Source organism: Octopus bimaculoides, chromosome 10 (genome assembly GCF_046866305.1).
Source record: "Octopus bimaculoides isolate indiv1 chromosome 10, ASM4686630v1, whole genome shotgun sequence".
NCBI lineage: Eukaryota > Metazoa > Mollusca > Cephalopoda > Octopoda > Octopodidae > Octopus > Octopus bimaculoides.
Genome location: NC_142937.1, coordinates 66,399,129 through 66,426,699, shown reverse-complemented (window position 1 = coordinate 66,426,699; position 27,571 = coordinate 66,399,129). Strand labels below are relative to the sequence as shown.

At 35.7% G+C, this 27,571-nt stretch overlaps 1 protein-coding gene across 2 annotated transcripts in view; it reads right to left on the bottom strand.

Annotated features, from left to right (window-relative positions):
- Positions 1–24,007, bottom strand: part of LOC106879763 (carbamoyl-phosphate synthase [ammonia], mitochondrial) — an 83,554-nt gene extending 59,547 nt beyond the window's left edge. The window contains exons 1-6 of one of the 2 annotated variants that reach the window (XM_089358735.1): positions 23,403–24,007; positions 11,214–11,370; positions 4,255–4,364; positions 2,751–2,895; positions 1,636–1,782; positions 826–918 (exon numbers count right to left, since the gene is read on the bottom strand). In XM_089358735.1, coding sequence (XP_089214861.1) covers positions 826–918; positions 1,636–1,782; positions 2,751–2,895; positions 4,255–4,364; positions 11,214–11,336 — 618 coding nt within the window. In that variant the 5' untranslated portion in view covers positions 11,337–11,370; positions 23,403–24,007. Of the gene's footprint in view, positions 1–825; positions 919–1,635; positions 1,783–2,750; positions 2,896–4,254; positions 4,365–11,213; positions 11,371–11,512; positions 11,625–23,402 lie in introns of those variants that run through there. The other variant, XM_089358736.1, reaches the window with a different exon arrangement.
- Positions 24,008–27,571: the final 3,564 nt, after the last annotated feature.

Genomic DNA, 27,571 nt, shown 5'->3' with positions numbered 1-27,571 from the left:
AAGGGCTAGGGCCAGTTCTGATCATGTACAGGTAGATTGGAGAAGGATACTTGAGAGGGGGTACTTGTGTTAGTGGTCAGGGTAACCATAGTTTTGTGAGTTTTCCACAAACAACCTTCGTTGGTTTCTCCATCTACTTCTTTTGTTTGTATTTTCCCCTCTTTTACACTTTTAATGTAATTTCACATTGTACTGTCTTGTATTGTCCTCAATTCTTTTGTCAACCCTTGTAATTATTATTTTTATATGCTTTTATATGATCAACTTTGCCTTTCATCCTTTTGGGATTGATAAAAATATTGTACCCTCAAAATTGTTGACTTTGTGTGAAAATTTGAAACCTTTATTATTATTGTTATTATTATTTACCTTTCATCCTTTTGGAGTTGAGAAAATAAGTACCAATTGAGCACTGGAGTTGATGTAATTGACTTACACCACTCCTGAAATTTCTTGCCTTGTGTCAAAATTAGAAACTATTATTATAATAATTATTATTATAATTATTATTTTATCTAACTAGAAGTTGTTTCTTTAGGGTGATATGTTCAGTCAATGAGATCCAATTATCTTACTACTGCTTGTTTCAACAAACCCATAATGTAAAGATTAAATGATTTTAGTCCAAAGCAATGACATACTAAACATTTAATATTGTAAAGTATACCATTTTAATTACTTCTAATTTGGCTACACTAATAACAATGATGATAATTTCACTATCCAAATATTAAAAAAAAAAACAAAAAAAAAACAAAAAAAAACAGCAATAACAATTTTCAACTCCACCCTGTCAAAAAAAAAAGAAAAACTATAGAAACTTACATTTGTTGAGATTTCTGCCATCAGGTTTCGAGTATTTGGATTAATAAATTCCACAGGCTGATCTTCAAATTCAATCTTTCCTAAGACTGTGCCCTATATGATTTTTAAAACAAATAGTGAAAACTGAAGACACAGTTCAGAATTTACTCTTGAAAATAACATTTTAATACATATACAGAGATACACTTTATACACAGTTTTTCTGTCTTAGTTTCTTACAAAGTAATTCTTTATATTTTAAGATCAACATACAGATACATGAAGACTTAACTATAAAAGTAATTTACTCATCAAAGAAATACCAAATAAATGCGAACTATTTCCTACTTCAGAAACTGTTGTTATAACACATGGCTTTAATGCAAAAAAAACAAAAACTGAACCTTTAAAAGAGCCAGCCAGCCAGCCAGAGCAGCATGAACAACTGCAGATCTATGCATGGGTTTGGTTTCAATCCCACTGTGTGGCACCATGGACTTCTAATAGTAGAAGATACTTGCCCTAGGTCAACCAAAGCCTTGTGAGTAGATTTGGTAGATGGAAACTAAAAGAAATCTGTCATGTATGTGAGAAAGTGTGTGCATGTGTGTCTTCTTGTCCTGACATTATGTGATAGTTGTGTCATTATCATACAAGAAGTATCATTCATTATCAGTCTTCCATTAAAAACATGAATTGAAGGTTGGTGACAGGAAGAACGTTTGGTTGTAGAAAATCTGCTTCAACAACTTTCACTTGATCCATGTTAAACATGTGAAAGTGGACACTGAAACTGTAATCATGATGATATATATATTGGGAACTCCTTACCATGTCGCGAACTTTCTTTGTTATCATCCTGGTGTCAATACCATACAAGGCAGGTATTTCGTCTTCTTTAAGCCACTGGGAGAGTGATTTGACTGAATTCCAGTGGCTGTGTTGGTGGGAATAATCTTGTACAATCAAACCAGAAACCTACAAAAAAAAAAATCATAATACAGTTGGTTCTGCTGAACTTAATGCCAAATAAATGCATGATTCAGTTAAATGCATAAGATTTCAAAATACTGAAGCATTTTACATCAAATTGATTTTAAAATTCACCAGTAAATTGCATATACAAATATGTTAATTTAGGTTAAATGCATAAGATTTTTCTCAAATTTCACAAAAATCAATTGGTGGAAATGAAATATAAAACTAAACATTTGATTTCATTTCATAAGAATAAAATGATTCTGGAAGCTTCCATTTCTATGATGCATTAGTCAGTACTTCATATTTACAAATAACCAATACCAATAGAACAAAATATATTTAGTTATTATCATTTCAATGAATTAAAAACTATCAAAATTCATATTCCAGTGGAATATCATATTTTAATTGTAGAATAAAGTATGTTAATAAATAAATCCCTAGTGCAGACAAAATCTGTAAAAAGATAGTTTTTGAATTGATCAGTAAATAGACATCATTCATTGTTTCCATTATTGACTCCTGTTTTATCTTATCCTACTTGGAAAAATTTGGTTGAATTATTATATGGTGTTAGAGCATTCACCATACAAAATATGTAATCTCGAGATTTTTAAAAGTCAGTGGAAAGAGGAAGTTATAAGTTCATGTCTTTCTTAAGAAGTGAAATGGTTCCAGCTGATGATTGATGCAGAACTGCAGATACAAGTTGCAATGAATAACACAGAAATAATTTTTTTTTTTTTACATGTACTGAAAACACTATTTAGCAAGAGAGAAAAAAATAGCACAAAACTGACATTCCATAGACCACAATCTCAAAACATTAGAAATTTATATCATACGCCCAGTATATCAGAAACTAAGATCACAAATACAGTAACCCAAAACCTTAATCCTGTGGTACCAGTGTGACTTCATCATATAAATACTAAATCCTAACAGATGAAGGAAATATAACTAACATGGATGCGATCAGATTCAACATTCAACATTAGTCCATGCTCATCCTTAATATTGGTGTCTGGGACTCCATAATTGCCAACAATTGGATATGTCAATGTCAATATCTGTCCTCGATAACTTGGGTCTGAAAGGGCTTCAGGATATCTGGAGCAAATTGAAATGAGAGAAAGTGAGTGAGAGAGAAGGAGAATAAATAAAATATGTAATAAATAAAAAGAAAAGAAAAAGGTAAAAACAGTTAGTAGTAGTAGTTTATTTTGTTGTTATGGTTGTTATGCAATCCCAATTGTTGCTGATCGGGGCTGCATAATAATAATATTTAAAAGAATATTTAAAAGAAATTTTAAATGTTTGATTCTTATAGTGACAAAGTATTGCAAATCTAAAAATTCTATCTGTCTCCTGTAAAAACTTAGCACTTTTCAAAAAAAGTTGGGGAAAAAAAAGCCCAGCATAACTAGCTGGGGCAAAAGGGTGTAGTAGTTTGTCATCTGTAGCTAAAATAGTTGAATGATATAATCTTGCAAGAAGTGTTATAGAGTAATCTCCCGTTAGTAAGTTTCTTGGAAGATATTTCATGAGAAGCAATTCTTAATTATTCAAGAAGCTTCGCGTTTCTCTTGGAAGTTTCTAGAATGTCTAGTGTTTCATTAATAAAAACAGTTTGCTTGTCCTACTCTTTGCTTCTTTGTTGATTAGACTCAGAGCCATTCACGTCATTGCCATGTCTATCTATTTCTCCATGCTACATTACTAAAAACCACTATTTAGCTGTTATTTCTACATTTCTGAACTTTCTTGCATAGATTATTTCATTCAATTAGTTTCTACATTTTGATTATGTTTCATCAACAACCAGGGAATAAAATATATTTTATGTAATAAATATATAGTTCCTAAATTTATTTTTCTTCTCTGTGAGAATTCTTCTAAAAAGATACATGCAGCATTTCTAAACATACATACACACTACAAGAGTATCAGCTAACCAGTCAAATCTGACAAGATTTGAACTCACATAACATACAAAGGCATGACTAAATACTGCAAGATATTTTTTCTGATGCACTGAAATTTATCTCAATTCACTTATCCTATTAGACAATGTTTCTAATGACTACAGCAGTATATTTTACATTGCCATAGCATCTAAAAGTAAATGCACATATCCCTCATATCACATGTAGTCTTAAAAACTGAAAAGACATACTGTATATTCTAGTTTCTAGATGTTTTGAAGAGGTGTTGTTGCATTGATGATCATAAAATCACAATAATACTTGAAGCACAGTGCAGTGCTGTTATGATGCAAGACCACTAATAATATGTCTGTAAGTGTAAATCTTATTGGAAGTCAACTTACTGTTGTGCTTCTGATGAATCACATGATTGCTTTAACAACTGATAAAATATTGGGTTCCATTCTTACTTCACTCTAGAGTTTTTAATAGTTGGAAGGGACACTCAACTAAATTCATGGGAAAAAAAGACAGGAAAACTTACCCCACAAGACCTGTATTGAATACAACTTCTCCACTGCAAGAACTTTCATGGCCGAATGAATATCCTTGGTAATAGCTTCCATCTTGCAACACAAGGTGAGCTTTACGTGGCTACAAAGGAAATGTTTGTTATAATTACCAAAACTTACTGAGAAAAAAAGTCTTTTGGGCTTTTCTGTAGCCATGTAACAAATGGCATAAAGAAACAGTCACAACAAAATGTCTACCTATTACAGAAAGAAAATAAAGTAGGTGTGTGTATGTGTGTGTGTGTGTGTGTGTTCCAGCATGGAAAGCGAGTGTTAAAAGATGATCACACACACAGATATCTATGTATATACATATAGTGATTTTGTTTTCTCAGAGAAGACATGGTATCCATGACATTTGCAGGTCTGCAAAACTGGTGAGAATCAATGCCCAGCTTGCATTTCTGTAGAATCATACAAATAGGAAAAAATGTGTTTAGAGAATGAATTTGAGCCAAATGTTTAGTTCAGTATTTGGTGGATGAGATACATTAAGAGGGGAAAGAATGAGGCAGATGTTAGTTCATGTTAATACACGATGAAAACAATCACCTGTAAGGTTAACTGCTTAAATCTAATATATATAATAATGTTTCAAAATGGTATAATGAGAATTGGGTGATTAAGATGATCAAGGTATTCAAAGTGTGCAACAGGGTACTTATGCTTAGGCTAATTTTGTAAAGTAAAACAACTATTATTTCAACCTAAGTTCCTCAACCAACTGCCAGATGAACAACAAGATTGATTTTTATGATACAGTTTTTCAGACTACCTTGATGACAAATGACAGAAACCTTATCTTCATGGTTGGTGACTTCAATGGGTATGTTGGGCAGAATCCAGGTGGCTTCCAAAGTGTGTGTGGAGGCTATGGAGTTGGTTCCTGTAATGAGGAGTGAACAAGGCTATTGAAGCTTTGTGATGAAAATGACCTAATGATTTGTAATACTAACTTCAGAAAACCAGCCAGTCACCTGACCTCCTATCTATCTAGTGGCTACACAGCTAGATTGACTACATTCTCACTAGAAAACAGGATGGATGGTTACTCATAAGGACCATCCCTGGAGAAGAATGTATTCTTCAATGTAGTTTAGTCATTAGCAACTTCAGACTGTGGGTTAAAAGAACTTCAAGAAGAAGCAAACCAAATCTGGAAAAGAAAGATTTGAAAGCTTAAGGGTCTAAGGGTCCTTTGAATAGCCAGAGATTTAGAGATGTTCTAATTGAAGCATTTGATGAGAAGCGGGAGGAGTTACAGATTTGTAACATAGAGGATGACTGGAAGTTCCAACAAGATAGCTTACTGAGGGCTACAGGCCAAATTTGTGGTAGGTACAAAATCTCAACCAGACCTAGGGTGACATGGTGGCGGAACAATGAAGCAGAGAGGGCCATAAAAGCAGAGAAACAAACCTGGAGGGTCTGGAAGAGAGGAGACAGCAAGGAACTATGTCAGAAGAGAAGCCAGGAAAGTTATATTTAGCTAAGGGAGAAACAGAATGGAAAAATTTTGCTAATGTTCTGTGGCATGAAGTCAAGAGGTTTGAGGTGTTCTGAATAGCAAAGTTCAGAGAAAGCTGTGAAGCTGTGTGTTCAGATGGATGATGGTATACTTGCATTTAGTGATTTTGTAAAGAAATGCCATTGCAAAAGGCTGCCAAATGTAGAGAATACATAGGAAAAGGAGTCTTCCTAATGTGAACCCAACAGAGAGATCACCTATCTGAGCTGACAGCTGCTTCATAGACAAAGCAATTAGAGATATGAAGATAGGGAAGGCCCCTGGCCTATCAGGAATTACTGCTGAAATGCTTAAAATACCTGGTGAAGTGAGATATGTCCTAGTCACCTGTATAAATAATCTGATTGTCCAGGAAGGTGTCATGCTCAATGAGAGGTATAGCAACATTATTGTCAACTTCTACAAAGGTGAAGGTGATACCTTAGTCAGAAATAATTACAGAGGTGTCATATTGCTGGACCAGGACATGAAAGTTCTAGAAAGGGTCATAGCTCAACTAATTAGGAAGTGAGTTAACTTAGATGAGATGTATGATAGATTGATTTTCCTCCAGGAAGAAGCACTACTGATGTTATCTTCCTGTATCTAAATGAAAAAGTAGCATTTAGCCAAAAATAAAACTTCATACTTGGCATTTGTTGATATGGAGAAAGCCTTTGACAGGAACCCTTACTCACTCGTCTAGTGGTTGATGTAGAAGCTAGGAGGTAGATCAGTAGCTGGTGGTGAATATCAGCAATGAGTATAGCAATGAAATTAGTGTGCACTAATTCACCAAGGATTGATTCCCAGATCCATCTTGTTTATCATAGTACTCCCGGCCATAACAGAAGAATTTTAAAACTCGTTGCCCATGAAAACTCCTCTACCAATGACCTTGATCTTATAGCTGAATCTCTAGAAGAATTAGAGAAGAAATTTCAGGTGTGGAAACAAATAGCAGAATCAAAGGGCCTTAGACTTAATTTAGCAATGGCCAAAATACTAGATAACAGAAAAGCAGACAAATTACCAACTCCTTTGAGAAAATGGCCCAGTTCAATATGTAGAAAAGGTGCAGGAGGTAGAAATTCCATATGATGTATCCAGTGCAAGCTATGGACACATAAGAGGTGCAGTAAAATTACAGGAAGGTTAACAGAAGAAGTAGTCTTGGTGTGTTGCAGATGCGCAAATACAATAATCATTAAGAATACACAGGAAATAGATTTCCTCAAATGCCTAAGGAGATCCTTAGACGTAGTAGATGGTTTCTGTTACCTAGGTGACCAAATAAGTAGAGGAGGAGGATACACTGAAAGCCTAGTTACTAGAATAAGAACTGACTGGACAAAGTTCAGAGTGCTGTTACTTTTGTTAGAAACAAAGGGCTTCTCTCTTAAAGTGAAATGCAGATGGCATGATGCCTGTGTACAAATGGCTATGTTACATGGCAGTAAAACATGGGCTGTGATGGAGAGGATATGCATGAGTGTTTACAGTTACATTTTCCTTCCTCAATAAATATGAGCTCAAGGGCTTATAAAATACTTTTTTTTCTTTCTTTTCTTGTCTGGTTGTTGTTGGGTGTCACAATTAACTACTGAAGTATTTTTGAGATTGTGGATAATAGTGATATTTGATATGTTAATCCCTAATAAGAGACCCTATTGATAATAGCAGGAGAGATAAGCTAGAGATATTTATTAAGTGCAACTTTAATATTCAGTACATTGACATTTTCAGTAAAGGTAATTTGGAAGAAGCTAGTAACAAGAGGCTAGTATGGCAATTAATACTGTTAGTGTTGCATATATTTCTGAATCAGATGAGAAAGAGACTGCACAAGAGGGCTGCTGAGATGTTTTGGCATTTTTCTTTTTTTTTTTTTCCTGTGTTTTCTTTGTAAGTAACTCAAAGGCGGTGGGGTGCAGTAACTATGACATTTGCAAGTTCTCCCAGAGTGCTGAAATTGATACAGTTGATGTACCCATTTAAACATCTGTAGTTCAATGCTTGCAGGAAAAATGCGGGTGAGGAAGGAAACACAGGAAGTGGCATTTCTGGGGAAGAAGGAATGAGCAAAGTGCTTGTGCATAGTTTGGAAAGGTTGGTTGCAAGATCTTTGTGATTTGAAGCTAAGTATAATGATAAGCAATGATTCTTGCATGCATCTAAATGTTGTTGTTGCTAATAATGCTGCTGATGAATTTTGAAGCTGTTTCTTGGTGCAGCTGGTGTGCCAAAATATTAACTGCTTGAACAACAACAACAACAACAGCAGCAGCAACAACAACAACTACTACTATTATTTCTTCTTCTTCTTCTTATACAAGTTAAAGTCTGAAATATTTCAGGAAATGGAAAATGTGAGGCTCTGTTATTCACATTTTTCAAAGTAGTATGAACAATATAAATTTATTGGACAACATATTTTAACAAACAATATAAATCTATTTTTCATTTCAAGTATTAGAGTATGCCAGTGTAGGTAGCAGCAGCAGCAGAGTGGAAACATATCTATAGAGTCTCAGTAAGGTTAACATGTCTTACTATGTAGCCAACTAGATTCTAAAACCATTTGTTGAACTGACATTTCCAATGTGCATTTGCTAAGTTATTCTCAGAGATTTAAAAGGATTCAACAATTAAAAAGAAAGAAAAAATAGCTTCAATTAAAATATCATATAACCAGATAATTAAAAATATTAATATATCATATAACCAGAAAATTTTTTAAAATTATCATGTTTTCAAACTTGCTACAGTCCATTGAGTTGTGCCCTAAAAGCAAAGCAAAATATGTTTATTTTTTTATTGCCCACAGGGGGATAAAAATAGAGGAGACAAACAAGGACAAAGAGATTAAGTCAATTACATCGATCTCAGTGCGTAACTGGTACTTATTTAATCGATCCTGAAAGGATGAAAGGCAAAGTCGACCTTGGCAGAATTTGAACTCAGAACATAATAGCAGACAAAATACCGCTAAGCATTTCACCCAGTGTGCTAATGATTCTGCCAGCACGCCACCCTAAAAACAAAGTATGTTATTCTTTCTTCCATCTTTCAGTAAGTTTGTTGAAGCCTGCACATCATTGATGAGGTCTAAGAAGACACTAAAACATATCTGGAGCTATCTTTTATACTTGCCAGACTAGTTGAGGTAATATTGGTCATTGACTAATAATGTCTTTTTCTTGGCACATAATTATTTCTAACTTTACCTCATTAAGTATGGTAACACTAATTTGACTACGCTATTAGTTAGTCTGCCTATATTATAATTACTGTGCTGCTGTTTGCGACGGAAAGACAAAAACTGACAATTATAAAAATATTTGCCCTAACAACCCTGAACAAAACTGAAAATGCATAAGTAAACAAATATATAAGCATAGAATTTTAGAGTTTAATTCATACACTTTCATTCAAATATAAGCCACCACTATGTTGTAAAAAGGAAACAAAAATTCCATATTTTGGAAAAAAATTTAATGTATCATTAAAACTTATTTGACAAATGTTGAAACAAGTCCTAAAACCTTCATATTAAATCTGTCATTGAAATATTGAATGCATTCCTTTTTTTTTCTTCAGAATAGTGATGCTTTCATCACTTTAGAAAAAATCATAACAAAATGGAAAAAAACCCAACATTTTAATAAGAAAGAATGAAATATTTAACTAACATTATAATACTAGGTAACTACAAATCCCATGGCTACTAAGCAAACTATAACCAATATAACTTGATGAAAGGTAGGGTATATAATTAATCTCAATCAATCTGCTACCTGAATAACAAATACCATCTTTACTTCATAGATGTGGTTAAATTGGAAAGGAAAATATCCAGGAAGAAAACCATGATGTAACTTACTGTGACTGTTTGACCTGTAAAAAAGTAACAAAATCTCTCTCAAATCATGCTGTCTTAAAAAGACAAAGACAATTTGAAAGGAAAAGACAACCTTGCCATGGCTGGAATGCTTTTAATTAAAAGGTTAGTGTTGATCTGGAATGGGCCAACAACAAATTTTTTTACAACCAACATGGCATGTACCTTAACATTATATTATTGGTTAATTCGTTGTTTTTCATTGTTTTTTTTTTTTTACTTTCAGTAATTGAACTGCAGCACCTCGAAGGATTTTAGTTGAAGAAATCAACTCCAGTACTGGTCTCTTTTGCCAAACTGCTAAATTACAGGAACGTAAACAGACCAACACTGATTGGTAAATAGTGTGTGTGTGTTGGGGGGGGGGGACCAACACACATGCACACGCATAAACATATGAGGGGGTTTCCACACAGTTTCTGTTTACTAACTTCATTGGTTGGCTCAAGGGCTATAGTAGAAAACATTTGCCCAAGGTGCTGAGCAGTGGGACTGAACCTGAAACCACATGGTTGAAAAACAAGCTTCTTAACCACACAGCCAGGACAGTGTAAAGAAAGAGAAAAGAAAACAAAACAAACCAAAACAAAAAACAAGAGTATCTTTCTCTTGAGAGCTGAGAGATATAATGTAGGAAGAGGCATTCAAGCCACTAAGTCTAAACTAATGGAGCCTAATGTACTAGACTTCTGGGTTAAATCCAAATGTTTGATTTACTGCCACCATGCCACAAGTCTACTCAAACACAGTTGGTTGTCTCTGCTTAAGAATAACAAAACTGGTATCATATTTATTGTTTTGCATCACCTTAAACAAACATGATGAATGAATGGAAATAAAAATCTCACACAGAAACAAGATTAATACAAGTGAACAGAATGACAAGATTTATAACTTCTAAAAGCTATAAATTGTTTTACTCCTTTCAGTTTTGGAAGCCTCAGCAAAATTCATGTGTTTATGAAGCCTTCAAATACAGCATTGTCATTGTTGTGATGTCACATCTCATCATGGTGAGTTACCTTTCACTAAAACAACTTAACCAATAGCTTCCAATTTGTAATGATTTGATTTGGTTGCATAACTTACATATGCCCTCTTCTAGCCTAAGGAAATTGCATGATAGTATCATGTTTGAGGTTGGTATTTCCTTATAGGAGACATACTACATCCACCTTGAACACACATATACACACATAAACACTGGTGTGCATGCATGTGCACACATACGTACACACATGGGATCCTTTACAAAGGTCACTTGACCTAGAAGAAATGGTAGACAAGTTCCCTGCACCTTTCACTCTTCTATCTTGAAACAGAGTTGGAATTCACTGGATAATATAGCCTTTGACAAGTCACGATGGACTGGATGATCACAGTAGTAATGCCTCTGACCATGAATCTGCTCAATCAGAGTAATTCTGGGAACAAATAACAACAACTAAATGCACACACACACACAAAGAAGCATCTAATAACACAGAATGAAAACAAATTGAGATGTGAAATTTTACACTTACTCGTGCAATTCTAGAGGGAATGTCACAGGTTACAGATACATGGCGATAATTGCTGCAAATTAATTTTAGATTATGTTTGAGTAAGTTCTTGCCATGAAATTGCAAAGCCTGGTAGATCGTCATGGTGCAAATCAGATATTCTTCACTTCTGAAATACCTGAAATTTAGAGAATAGAACAACTAAGAGAGGGAAGAAGAAACATACACAAAAGAATATACTAAACAGTCAGATACCTCTTTGATTATACATGGATTCTCATAAATTTAAGTTTACTGAATAGGTAAGGTATTTGACTAACAGTTCATGAATAACAAGTTTAAATTTGTTGCTGGTATTTTCTTGGTGTTTTTGGCCTGAATTCTATTCTAACATTATTAATTTACTAGGTCTTTACTCGTTGCTCCGCTGCCAGTAAAAATATTTGTTAAACATGCATGAACTTTCATTTAATAGTAGACTTTTATATGGTAAAAATCTGGTTAGTTACTATGGTGACAATAGTCTACCTATCTCTCTATCTTTCAAACACACATGCACATACTCTTTCTTTCTCTCTCTCTCACTGAATTTCTCTCTCAACAGCAACAACCAGTCATTATAACGAAAGTCTTTCTTGAAAGACTGTGCTACCGTTATCTCTATGTTGAAAGACAAAAAGAAGCAAACAAATGCATGCATGTGCACACACACACACACACACACACAAACAATAAAAAATAACCACCTATATTGTTATATAGTGAGTCTTTTTTGTTTTTGAAGCTGTTTACATTGTGTTGTTTCTATATTGAAAGACATACAGAAATACACACATATACACAGAACCCAAAAAAACCTATATTTGTTACATAATGTAGCTGCACCATGTTGTGCTAACAGACTTAAAATTTCACATTTTTGATCAAAACTTGCAAGTTACTATGGTGACAAAACTATCTATCTATCTTTCTCTCTCTCTCTCTCTCTCTCTCTCTCTCATATATATATATATATATATATATATATCAGCAACATTTTCTCCTCCCCTTCTAACATATGTTGCGATGTATGTTTTGATTCCTTCCCTTCTTTCTCTCCTTCTAATAGGTGTTTTAACGAACAGACAAATGGAGATCACCTTCTATTTCAGGTCACAAGATACGGACCATATCATAATAGAACTAACAGTGTATGGTCCACAGAAAACTACATACATAGGGGCTACTAGATTCACCCAACTCCTCTCCAACCTGAACTTTCACAAAGCTGATTGGAAGGGTGTAGAGAAAGAAGTCATGGAACACAACAGGTTTACCAGTCTCTCTATGTAAGATACTGACACAAAGTTGCAACACTTTATGATAATCATGCATGATATATGCAGTAAGTTTGCTCCAGAGAGAATGCCAAACCAACAGAAAAATATAATTCCCAGGGATAGGAGGATTCTAATATGATGAGCAAAAATCTCTTCAGCTTGTCCTTATATCTGAGCCATGGTCAACCACCATTCCTGTGTCCACTCTCAAGCTGACTGTATATGAGGACTTTGGGTATTCTTTTGTCACTCATTTTGATGACATAGTCAAGTTGTTGTTGGATAGCAGATCTGTCAATTGGTTTAGCTGTTGTTGGTTTTATTTAAATATAAATAGGATATTTACCTTTTGTTTTGAGAATGTGATGGTTAAATCATAGAGTTCGGTCCAGTCTTTCAATCTTTATATTTAGATGTGTTACAGGGTATGTTAGCTTTTAGGGGATTTGTATTATTTATAATTTTCCACCTGTTTAATTGGGAGGGTGTTGGTTCTCACTTAAGCATATTGCAATGATATTAGTATGGAAAATTTGTTAATTAAATATCTTAATGTCCATAAGAGTATGTAGGTAGGTTTAAAAATTGTTTGGTCAGTATATTTTTCTCTAGAGAATCACTGTTCTGGAAAATATTTGGTTGCTATTTATAAATTTTAATATATGTGTTTAAGAGGTGAAGTTTGTAAGCTGGTTTTCATAACTATTTCTTATATTTGGTCTCAAACATGGGTACTTTTTATAGTATGATAAAATATTCAAAATATGGGCATTATCAAAAACACACAAGAAATTCTAAGCTAAGTCCTTCTCTCCTTTTTGCATAAATGCATGATGTGTATTTTGTGGGTGTGTAGACTAATTTTAGAAAATTGTTTGGAAGCTTTTTGAAAATTTGGAACTCATAAATAGTTTCTGCATGACCTGTTTATTGTCAAATTGGAATATCAGTTTTTATGCTTGCATGGGTTAGACAAGTGTATGCTGGAGCAGAGGTTTCTAGAGATAGATACCCTTCCTGATGACAACCCACTTTATTCCAAGTGAGGTAATAATCTCTCAGTATATCAAACAACAAACAATCTGTCCATGGTTACACGGAAAACTGGAGGCAAACAACGCTGTATGAATGAGCCTTCTGTATACACAGATCATGTAACATGTTATACCAGCAGCCCGGACATACTTTGCTGGTGGACTGCAAACAAATGACACCATCCAACACTTTCACCAAGACTGTTGTTTACAACCAGCTGACACACATGGAGACAAGGAAAATATGATCTCACTCATGCAAGCATATACACACACAACTTATGAACATACATATACATATATATTCTCGTGATGGGGTTCCTTTCAATTTCTGTCTACCATATCCACTTATCCAGGCTTTGGTTGACCTAGCACTATAGTCGAAGACACTCACTCAATGGGACAGAACTCGAAACAACATGGTTGAGAAACAAACTTCTAAACCACCCAGGCATATCTGTACTTATTTACCCTGCTTGAACCTTAACATTAAGGAAAGTAGTGTTACAGCTGAGAAGACTTTCTTTGTTAACAATAGAGGTGAGGGATTGTCCACTTGTACTACAATCACCAACACCTGAAGGTTGCCAACTAAGGACTTCCTACCACATCCTCTACTTGTCCTGAAGCTGTAAAAAATGAAAATCATTGGAATTTAACAGAAATAAGTGATTTTCATTTTTTGCAGCTTCAGGACAAGTAGAGGATATGGTAGGAAGTCCTTAGTTGGCAACCTTCAGGAGTTGGTGATTGTAGTACAAGTGGACAATCCCTCACCTCTATTCTTAACAAAGAAAGTCTTCTCAGTTGTAACACAACTTTCCTTAAGTGAATAGAGATCAATAAGATGAAACCTATAAATTGTACAGTCATATCCTTGTGTTTCACATTGCACTTTCTATCTGGTTATCTAACTTTAGCTGTTGAAACGCAATAAGTTGAAGAAAATGAAACTAGGTCATCTGGTATTGGGTTCACAATAAAATTTACTATTTCGATCAAAGTGATTGTATTGTGACATGAAATGTAGATCTGAGGAAGGAAAACTCAGCATATTCAATAGGTAGCTATACTCTAACAATGTCATCTAAAGCAGTGCCAGCATGCCGAGCAGGAACACGGGGGCTTGCTCAACAACATAGAAGTTAATATCTTGTCCACATACAGAACAGACGCAACACTTAGACAAATTACAGAAGCTACATACATAATAGAAGATAAACCTAGCTTGAATAGGAAATTAGAATGGAACACTAGCACACACCCCCAACACACCACAACCTATGACGGAATAAGATCCCCATAAACTGATAATAATATGAATATAATACAATACACAGATAAATAAATGGAATTAAATAACTATATACATAAACAAAATTAATGAAATTAAATACAAAAAAAGAATGAAAAGAAAAATAAGTAGATATAAACAAATGAACAAAATAAATAAAAGCAAATTAAATAAACGTATAAAAATGGGGATAATGATAATACAGGCACATTCCCACACAAACACACTAACTAAACAAAGACACACACAGGGATAGACGCATGCACAAATAAAAACACATACAATATGAATACAAAATGGCTGATCATTAGTAAGGGAAGACACAAAAAAGAAAGAAGAAAGCACTGATGAGGTCAGAGAAGTGTGACGAAAGAACTCTGGCCCAAATACAATTAATATAAAATAAAGCTGAAGCAAGTGAACACCAAATATATAGTGTGTGTGTTTTTATTGGCTAAACTGACATGACCATCCCCAAATACAACAATATATATCTATATATATATTTTTTATGTGTGTGTGTGTATATATATATATATATCTATATATATAAAAATGAGAATGTGTGTGTGTCTGTCTGTCTGTGTGTGTGTGTGCTTCCCTAAAACTCGAGAACTACACGACCAATTTCATTCAAATTTTACACATGCCTTACTTAGGGTTCCGGTTGTGTTTTAGTCAAAAAATTTTTTTAACTTCTTGCATAGTTCGAGCCCACAGCAACATCATATCTCCTCCACTATTTAAGTATTACGTGTCAAAAGTGAAACAAAAACACTCATGTCAAATACTTTCACTTTAATGGTGTGTGTATGTATATATATATATATATATATATATATATATATATAAAGAGAGAGAGAGAGAGAGAGAGAGAGAGAGAGAGAGAGATGTATATGTATACATATAGATGTATATGTACACGTATATGTATAGATATATATATAGATATAGATCTATATGCATACATGTATATGTATACATATGTGTAGATGTATATATATATATATATAGGTGTACATCTAATATGTACACATATATAAATGCATACAGATATCTATACATATATACACCCATACACACACACATACATATGCACACAAACACACACATTAGTCATTTGTTTTCTTATCCAAAACTACGTCAAAAGTATTGAATGGATCTTTAAGAAATTTGGAAATTATATTCTATGCATAATGGCCATAACCCCCATCAAAATTCATATATTTTTGATGTTGATGAAATTTTAACCATACATATTACACACAAATAAAGTAATATTTCTAAAAAATTTTCGTCTTAGAAGTTACAAAGACCCCTTCATGGGGATTTCACACCCACAATTTAGTCATTTTTCCTAAGCAAAGACGAATACAGTTGTACCATTGGTAGCTATAGGGTCACCCGAACATAACAGATGAGCATTATTTGTAATTCAACGGTACAACAGTGTAAGACTATCCTTTCAGATATACTTACATTGTGATTTTTGCAATGTGGTGCATAAATTGTCAATTAAATGAGACTCATCTTTGCCTCCACAGATTCACTTGCAAAGTATTGTGTAAAATTATTTCGTTGCAGACCTCCTTTGAGTCTTTTTATTATCACTGCGACACATATAGTCCCCAATTGGTAACATTGATTTCAAGGCCTTCCCAGATGAGTGACTGGTTGTTCTAAGACATTTATTGATTGTAAATATTTTCTGCCCAGTTACCTTTCGGTATAGTGGTCATTTGCAAACTCCAGAGGCGACACTTTCATTTTCTTTTACTCCAAACGTCACACATTGTTGTTTCAATTGGGTCATGCCCTTCCAATTGCTATAGATCCATAATGCATCTTAAAGCTGTGCCTGTCACCTGTATGGTGAGGAATCCTACATTGGGGAGTAGTAACAACTAGGCTACGGTAGCTGACTGATTATCGTGATCATTCGTCTTTTGCTTTCCTGTAGCTTTGCTCTCTTTTACAAACCCAGTGAACATACATATATTTCCTATTTCAAAGAAATTCAAACAATACATATTACACACAAGTTAAAAAGATTCCCAACAATTAAACTTCTCTGGTTGACATTAATACACCCATCACCAATAGGGGCCTTAACTCCCACATTTTTCAGCTCCATGAGCTCCATTTTTCAGGAGCAAAATTCTTTTATGGTCCATGCAGTGTCTTAGGCCAAAAAATTTTTTAACTTCCTGCATAGTTCGAGCCCACAGCAATATCATATCTCCTCCACTATTTCAGTATTACGTGTCAAAAGTGAAACAATAACATCACTCTACTGTAATGTCAGATACTTCCACTCTAACACTGAAACTATTCCACTATTTCAGTATTACCTGTCAAAAGTGAAACAATAACATGTCGCTACTGTAATTTCAGATATTTTCACTTTAATACTTTCAATTTCATACTGAAACTATTAAAGTGAGACTATACTCTCACATATATACAGGCATACTATAAGACCCAAGTTAAAAACATTCCCAACAATTCAACTTCTCTGGTTGATATTAACACACCCACCCCCAATAGGGGCCTTCATTCCCACCATGAGCTCCATTTTGCAGGAGCAAAATCTTTTTTACAGGTTCCAGAAAACTGAAATTTTGGAATATGCGCATAAAGATCAATAGTATGGGATACGTCTCATGATTAGAATTTTTTTAGGGTGTGTAAAGAGGGAACGAACCCTCATGTGCAATTTTGATGAAATTCGAATCATAGGTATTCCAATTTCCTTACAGAAAATATAACAGAAAAGTCTCATTTTTCAACTGCATGTAACACGGGCAATGCTGGGTATCTCTGCTAGTATATATATGTGTATATATATATATATATATATATATATATATATATACACATACATACATATACACATATATATTTAAAATCTTAGAGAATAATAAGTATTCCAGGTTATCAGGACATTCACTATTTTACACTTTACTAATGCAATGTATACAGTATCATTTATATTATTATTACAAATTTGGGAATCCTATTTCAGGATAACCTTAAGTGAAAAGATATTTGAAAAAATATATATAACTTAAATAAGTTATATATATTTTTCAAATAAGCATAGTGGTAAGCCATTGGATGTTGACAACGATCAACTAACAGCCTTAGTTGAAGCCAATCTACACACAACTGTTCAAGACCTTGCTTCTGAATTAGACATAACATATACGACAATTTACAACCACTTGAAAGAGACTGGAAAAACAAAAACACTTGTGAAATGGGTGCTGCACGAATTGAATGATAACCAAAAAAAACGCCATTTTGAAGTGTCGTCCTCCCTTCTTTTTCGCAACAAGAATGACCCGTTTCTTGACCAGATTGTAACATGCGATGAAAAGTGGATTCTTTATGCCAACCGGCAACGCTTAGCTCAGTGGTTGGATGCCAATGAAGCTCCACGGCACTTCCCGAAGCCAAAGTTGCACCAAATGAAGGTCATGGTGACTGTTTAGTGGTCTGCGGCCGGTCTCATCCATCACAGCTTTTTGGATTCAGGAGAAACCATTATGGCGAAGTACTGTCAGCAAATGGATGAAATGCATAAGAAACTCCGACAACAACAGCCAGTATAAGTCAATAGAAAAGGACCAATTCTTCTCCATGACAACGCTCAGCCACACATCACACAGTTGATCCTGCAGAAGTTGAATGAATTGGACTATGAAACTCGGCCTCATCCGCCATATACAGATATATACATATATTCTTTTATTCTTTTATATGTTTCAGTCCAATGACTGTAGCCACGCTGGAGCACCACCATTGTGATCATCTTTCCACTCTCCACCTTTGTCGGAGCGGCTTTTGGTGAAGGATAGAGTTCGATGTTACTGCCCTCTTTTGAGTTTCCTACCTAGATATTGGCTCATCCGGGATCTTGGTGAGCCAGAAGTTAAGTACACATTTGAAAACTTCTACATCCACTCCATGAAGGCTCCTCAGATGCTTCGGCAGTTGGCGTTTTCAGCTCTTCACTCGATAAAAAGCAAACAACGAAACAGACTGGATTTTACACACAATATGAGGGTTGCTTTATCCAGAACCCAGACAAATATAGACAAGTTGGTAAAACTAAAGCAAATACAGCAGTCACATTAATCCTTCTTTTGAACAGGTTTAATGATTTTTCTTTAATCCATCTATCAAAAAATATATCCTGTCTTCTATTGGTTTTCGGCAAATATTTTTGCGAATCAAGGAAAAAATCGGAAAAACTAAACAAAGAATTAAACGCTATATCAATGCCGATGGTCCCTTTCTTATACCAGACCTTACTTGCCACTGAACATATTTGTGAAAATGGGTTTGAAAGCATAAGTTACTAATGAATAATTAAAGTTTGGTATAGTTAACTGTGGCCCTCCTTCATAGACTTAAAAGAAACAAAATGTTTATTTTTCCATAGCATTCTGCCAACATCTGGTGTCATGTTAGTGTTGTTATTGTTATTTTATGCTTACATCTAACATTTATATTTAATCGCATTATTGAGGTTTTGTGCATTCAACTACTTAAACCTAATAGTAGTATAATCGCAAACATTTTGCATTTGATTAATCTCTTATTCCTGCCAAAATAGGCTGGGGACCGCAAAGCAAAAATTTTGAAAAAGGTCAAGGACCACTGTACTAGCCTAAGGAATATTCTACCCACACACTTCATAGACTTTGCCAACATCTGGTGTCTTGTTAGTGTCGTTATTGTTATTTTATGCTTACATCTAACATTTATATTTAATGGTATTATTGAGGTTTTGTGCATTCATTGCAGAAGAATTCATTACTGGGCAGTATAGCTTAATGGTAAAGCACTTGACGCATAATCACAGAGATGACTAGTCTCATGACTAGCCGGTAACGTATTTTTCTGCAATGTATGGATAATTTATCCTGATCATGCTATTTATTAGCATTATCATGCGTTTGAGAATTTAAAAAAAAATAATAATTTCTGTATCTTTCAATACATTTCAACGCTTCTAAAACAAACTTTGTTTGTTTACTTTCATCGTAAGTTGAAACTAAGTGTAGTATAATTGCGAAAATTTTGCATTTGATTAATCTCTTATTCTTGCCAAAATAGGCTGGGGACTGTGAGGCTTCCCGAAAATGGCCAGGGGACCACAAAGCAAAAATTTTGAAAAAGGTTGAGGACCACTGTACTAGCCTAAGGAATATTCTACCTACACACGTTTTTACATTGAGCAGGATGTGGGGTGCAAACCAAATGATGTTTCTGCAGTGCTTCCTTCTCTGGCTGTTAGGACACAGCATGTAGATGTGATTCCTAATCCTGCTAGCAGCTAGTGCCTTGTTATAATAGGATGTTGCTGAGTCAAAAATCTCTTGGCTACAGGAAAGGTTCCTGGTCATCTTGCTGACATCCTTCACCAGGTTTCTGAATATATTGGATGGGTGAGTTGCAGGAGGCTGTGTTGATATACGTCATCCTCTCATTTGGCTTTCAGTAGGGGCTGTATGTACCGGAGCCCAAATCAAACATGACATCTAAGAAGTTCAGAGTGGTGAGATCGATCTTGATAATTATTTTCAGTCCCATAGTCAAGGGTGCTAATCAGATCTTTCCTAAGCCTATCTAGGGGTGCCCATTGGCTCCTCTAGAGATGGCCAGGGCATCATCTCTATAGAAGCCAAAGAGGACAGAGGAGAATTTCATCTTTAAGGCATCGAGGATATACAACCTGATGAGGTCACATACACCAATGCTGTCATAAGCCCCCATCACTACGTTGAAAGAGCCCACAGGGTTGAATTGCTTGACCCAGGTCTGACTTTTATTGAACAGCACTGTTTTTCTGGCATGCATAATGACATCTGTGTCCCTGTCGTTAATGTCAGTGAAGCCTCTAGCAGAAGAAAGTGTCTTGATCAGTAACCCTTTCGATATAGATGGGTGAAAATTGACTGTCGAACTGTGAACCTTGCTCTGCCTCTCCCCTTGTTGGTATTAAACCATGGAATTACTTTGTTAGTGCAACATCATAGGGAGAGGTTGGTGGTTCTCTTTATGTTGTTGTTGATGTTCCTCAGAATGTGTTTGCTCACCAGACTGATCTCGGATTTGGCTGGGTTCATCAGGCGGCATTTGGAGCTCAAGGCAAAGTTTGGTTTATGGTCTGTGATAGTAATAAAGGCATTCCTTTTTGCTAAAATCTCTACCATATCTGCTATAAAGTTGGCTAATTGTTCAGCTTCACTATTGATGTTGTATGTGTGTGGGGAAGCACACCTATAGTTTGGTGTAATATTGTTTTCTGGCCGCCTGTCATAAGTATGGGTGTCTATCCTATATACATTTTTAGTCTTATCTGAAAAGATTAGGGACCTGTCAGAATTTTTTTGTAGTCTAATGTCGACACAAAGTTTACATTGGAAAGAGCAAGAGGACTTATGGAATTTTAGCCTAGGAATGATACCCAGCAAGTCTGCTTCGAAGGGCTCAAAGTCCTTGATCCTGAGTGGGTACGTCGTAGATTTAATCCCGTATGTGTTGTTCTCCAGGGAGGGTGTGGTTAGGTCGCACTAGAAGGCTTTCCATCGCAATCGCCTTATTAAGTCCACTTTCTGTACAGCTCGTTAGACGGTGCAGAAATGTTCTTAGTGGAGTAGCAGAGATTAAAACGTTCCATATTTTTGAGAGACTAAGTGGTTTCCGAAAATATGTAAGAGCGCTGCCTGCAGGGCGTAGTTTATTGAAACTGAATTCCATTCCTGTTATTAAAGTTTCATGTCAGAGCAATGATTATCAGGCATGAAATTCGAAGTCACAAGATAGGAATTCAGTTTAAATAAATCTTATACTTTACATCACGTATTGAGTAATCTCTAGCTTACTCGTCGATAAAAAGTAAAGCCTTCATATGCTACATTAAATTCAAACCTGCAACCAGTTTGATTCTTTTCATCAGTTTAAGATGAATAGAAAGACAGATGTGAGAACAACCTTGCGAACAGCAGAAAACTATAAGTATTACAAAATGATTTAAGAGGTGAAGTATTGTATACAGCATATTCTCATTTTTCGTCTTAGTTGAGAAAAAACAAAAACCAATTGATTCCTCAGTATTGTTAACTTTGAATAAAGAAGTAGTAGCGATGATGATGCTGGTAGTGGTAGTAGTAGTAGTGTGATATCTCCGATATTACAAAATAACACCTGCGCCACAATTCTACATACAATAAAACAGGAGAAAACGATCGAACTAGTCACATTTTGTGTCGCCAAATAAAAATAATTCATTGAAATAGTGGAATAAATTCTGTGTGCGGCTTAGCATATTGTTAAGTATACTGCATAGAATTTTTAAGAGTTGTCACACCATTGTAACATACATTTATTAAACGAGCTTTATTATTTAACACAACTCTTTATAAAACAAATAATTCATTTGAAGAAATTCCATTTCTCCAGAGCATAAAATTTATTTGAATTATTTACTCTAAACATAGTTACGTTAGAAATGTGGTCGATTAGTAAATATGTTCGAATGCGTAGCAACTATATCAATTCCATACTGTAAGATATTTATTTATTACTAATATCTAGTGCACGTGGCAATCTTTCTTTGCACTCTACTGAGCACTGTACGAACCATGTTAATTTACATACGCACACGCTATAAAAATAAATGGATATGTGTGGGTATGAACGATAAAGATCAAAAAGGATATTCGATGCTATAAATAGATTTATAATTCATTGGAAGCTGAATCATCCCAAGTTGTTACTGCACGTTTTCCGTTATCGATATTCGGCAGAATATCATTGATGCATTTTCTTTGTTTACAAACGTGATAAAGTAACTTTTTGTTTCATGTACTCAATAAATGTATTAGAGTTTGGCTTTTGATTAAATATTTAAAGTTATTATACTGATACTGTTCAGATTTTCACGTCACGATAAGTTACAAGTAATTAGCTATGACGCTAAACTGCGAGTAGCAAGTTGTGATATGTCAGATTTGAATAAATAGATAAGCATTATTGAAATGTGTTAATTTGTGTAACTATTTCTATATTTTCGCAGTATGCTTACAAATACGGTGCGATACGCACATGAGCAAGCATGCACATAATAACATGCACTTTCATTGCCTCTTAATGCAAAATCTCCCTCCCCCACAATACAAATAAATACATAAATCTAAGAAGGAAAACGAATGTGTAAGCACTAAAAAAAAAAAAAAACCGTGTAACGTTACAGTGTTGCGTCAGATTAGCTTGCGTAGTAAACAAATTGAAGTAAATTAACTCTAGTTCAGTCATTATTGTTACTTCGTTTCCCTGTTTTAATTTTCTTGCTTAATATAGCCGTAATCAGATTCAACGCTTTTTAATATCATATGAACACATTGTGAAACTGATATGACTCTAAAGTCATCGATACCTTACCATTTATTTGTAAATCAATTTGGAGTTTTGTCTATACGGAAGTGATAACGCGAAAAAAGATAAAGCAAAGCAGGATCAAATATGTTATAGATAAAATGTATGGACTCACCTGAAAGAAAGAAATAACCGATGCTGAATGAGATAATTATGTAATAATAGAACAGTTTCTTCTATTAGCAGTAGAGAGAGAGAGAGAGACAGAGAAGTCCCCTAATAATAATGGAACTGAGCAAACGTTCAGAGTTACCTGCTCCTGAATAATGAGCCTGTTACGCGCGACACGCTTTCTGTTGCAAATTTTCGTCGTTGTGATTGAATTGGCGTGTTTGGAACGCGAAAGTTAAATAAAGTAATGTGCATACATAAATATTTATGAGAGAAGTACTTCTCTCGTTATATGGAATTCGTTCTCATCATTGCCACAAGGGTGATGGAATAGTTGAGACGTTTTCCGTCACTCGCAAACGGATATGCCCGGTAACATGTGCTCTATTTACTTTCTGTTTTCATTCAATCAACACCAGAACATAACTAGTACTCATTTTCATTTGATTTGATAGGAGCAGACTGGAATAATGTGAAGTGAAATACCTTTCTTAAGGACACAACGTGCACACCGGACCAAGAATAGTACTCGTTACCCTATGGTCATGAGCCGAACACCTTAACTATAGGACCAGGCGAACGATTTTAGAGCACATTTTAATACACCTTCACCTCGACTTATGACCATCCGTACTTACGATCACAAAAAATAAATAAATACAAAAGTAGATAAATAAATAGATCGATTTTCGGACGTCGGGCAGCTGCACGTACGATAACTATGGCAGTATCTGGCAACGCAGGCCTTCCTCAGATCCAGACATTTACAGCCTGCTGCTGTCTCTTAGTCGCTTTCAAGCATCAGTTGCGTGAATGAAAATAGTGTTGAAAAATATAAATCCGACATCGGACTAGATTGACATACGACTTCTCAGTCGGAACTGAACTCGGTCGTAAGTCGAGGAGAAGGTGTAATTAGAAGTTTCACAGTCTATGTTATTACGAGTTCAAATCCACTTCGGTCAAATTTATCTTTCATTACACTAACATCCGAGAAAGACGATTCTGCAATTTCTTGCTGAACAACCTATTCAAATAATTTGTTTATTATAGTAACCAAATGTTTGTGCTGTACATCAGCTCACCCCCCCCCCCCCATCGAATCAACGTTACCTGAGTAAGTGCACAGAACACCAGGAATTGAAGTAATCGCAGAGCAACGTGAGATGAAATGTTTTGCACAAGAACACAACGCACCGCTCGATTCAGGAATTGAAACTACGATCTCGCAATCGTAGACATCACACTAATAGTGTCGATTTAAATGATTTCCAAGTTTATGGCTGTATGCTAATCTAAGAATGACCGACGCAATTTCAACAACAACACCACCTTTTCTGTTGCAACGGACTAATGTGTGTGTGTGTGTGTGTGTGTGTGAACGTAAAAAAGAAAGACGGATGAACCTAATGCAGGTTCAACGACTATCCAGCAATAGAACGGGCTCTTAGAAATTCCCGGTTGGTGGAGGACTACTGGGAGTAAGGCACCCTTTAGCTTTTGTTTGAGCATGTCTCAACGAGAAGGTCCCTGATATAAAACTAGATATGCAGAGTATGGCATCGAACATTTTGAGTATCATTAATTTGAGCTTGAGAACATGGCGCTCCCACATTCCTGAGTGTGCAACCTATATTAGCGTTAGATATTTTGTCTCGGCTTGTCTCTGGATATGTCGATGGGGTAGAGAGGGTCTATGGGGTATTGTACAAGCCTTATTGGGCCTAAAATTTTGCTGACGTTTTTGCATGGGCATTACTGCTTTCATTTTTTAAACTTAACACTGCGGCGATGAGAAAGGTGGCGAAGCTTGCAGACCTGGCGGGTTGGAAGCAGGTAGTCAGTAACTTACAAGTAGGCGGCCTGTATTAGATATAAAGTCCTCTCCTGATCATCCAAGACAGTGGTGGCACTCGGTTGCTGCGTGGGTGACTGAACAGCTCCTTTTGGGAAGGGCACTGTTCATCTGGAAACCGGAGAGGTTCTAGAAAAGGTGAACTAAAAATTGCCTGTCGTTTTCTATCTCGTCAGTTGACCGCGACGGATGTCCAACTTGCTCTCGCAAAACAAAGAAATTATTTACAATATCTGGATGGAATATGAATATTTGATGTTGGAATGCGAGTACTTTGTTAAATAACAATAGTGAATATAGGCCTGAAAGACGTACTGCCCTTGTTGCCCGTGAATTGACTGCCCTTGTTGCTCGTGATATAACATAGATATAGTTGCTCTTTTAGAGACTCGTTTGGAAAGGTGATGGTCAGCCTGAAGAGGTCGGGAGAGAAATCGAAAGAGAAACGTGGGGGGCCGGGTTGGTGTTGGTTTTGCAGTTCGATCTGAAATTATCAAGAAGTTGGAGCTTCCTATCCCTATAAATGACCGTTTAATGACTCTGAGAGATGGGTGATTTGCTACTCTGATAAGTGCCTATACTCCTACCGTGTCCAGTCCTGATGAAGATTAAAAAGTGCTTTCTATGCCCATCTGTGTGCTGTACTCAGGAAAATGCCTAAGTCAGAAAATGTTATTCTTTTTTTTGGGGGGGGGGGTTCATTGCTAGGGTTGGAAGGGATTCGCAAAGATGGAACTCTCTCGAGCATTTTGGTGTAGGGAAGATGAATAGCAATGGTATCACGCGCCTAGAGCTTTCCAATGAATATGATCTTTACATTGCAAGCACTCTATGCACAAAGGTGATCACTCAACAACATAAAAGCTGCTGAGGTCTTAGGTTTGGCACTAGCTGCATTATGTTATTCGCAAGCGTGACATCTATGACATTTTTAATGTGAAGTCCTTTCATGGATCGGAGTGTTGGGAAGACTACTGTCTGGTGCGAGCAAAGTTCCATATGGTAATCAAAGTGAAGGAGAGAAGACCAGATAGGATTTCTCGGTGTCTGAATGTCCATAAGATATATGATGCTACTGTGAGGAAGGAGCTTCAGAATCACTTATCCAGCATCGAAGATATTACAACTTGGGAGGAGTTTCAAGACCAGGTTTTTAAACGCGCTGCTGAAGCACTGAGATATGTTGTAGTCAGTCATAGGGACCGGTTTGATGAAAATGATGCTGAGGTTCAGAGACTCCTATCTGCGAAGCGCAATGTCTACAGTGTAGTATTGCACAGAGCGCTGTCAGTTGCAAATCAGAATATAGCACTTACCAATTAGAAGAATGCAAAATCCCTACTGCAACGATCTTGCAGGAAGATGCAGAACACCTGATGGGAAGGTCTTGCTTGTGATATTCAAGCTGCTGCTGATGCAAATGATAGCAAGAAACTCTACCATCATATGAAGCACGCTTATGAACCTAAGAGTTCTACATTGGTTCCTTTGCTTTCCAAGAAAGGCTATACCCTACTTACTAAATCACAGAAATCGCAGGTCATGGATTGAACATTTTTCTAAAATTTTATACTGTAAGTTGATTGTAGATGATAAAATAATTTACACTGTTCAACAAAGACTTGTCATCAACTGTCTGGACTTTGCACCCTTAATAGACGAGGCAGTAACAGCAATAAGTAAGCGGAATCTTGGTTAAGAACTGATAAAAACGGAATTTGCGCTGAGATTTTGCATTTTGGCTGTGGTCGTTTGACATTGAATCTTCACGAGCTTATTAGTGTAATGTGGAGGGATGGTGATGTTCTGGAAGGATTCAATTATCCTTCCTCTCTAGAAAGAAAAGGGAGTCAGAATAAAATGCGGTAACCATAGAGGTATTGCTCTACTATCAGTTTCTGGCGAGGTTCTGGCAAGAATTCTCCTTATTATCCTGAATAAATACATTGTAAATGATATTCTATCTGAATCTCTATGTGGCTTTCGTTCCAGTAGAACAATAGACATGATTTCCACCGCAATACAGATGCAAGAGAAGTGCTAGGAGTAAAGTGTGGATCTTATCTAGGCTTCATTGATTTAACCAAAGCTTTCGGTGTTGTGAATAGGACTTCCCTTTGGAAAATACTCAAGCTTGGTAATTGGGGTCACTTTGAATTGATGATTATATCATTTCATGATTAGATGGAGTCATGGCTCAATGCCCGTGGTGACTTCGTAGGACCCATTACTGTAGAGAATGGCGTCAAGCAGGGTGACACCCTTGTCCCAACTCCCTTTTTATTGTATTTTTCTGCTACTCTCACACATGCTTTTGC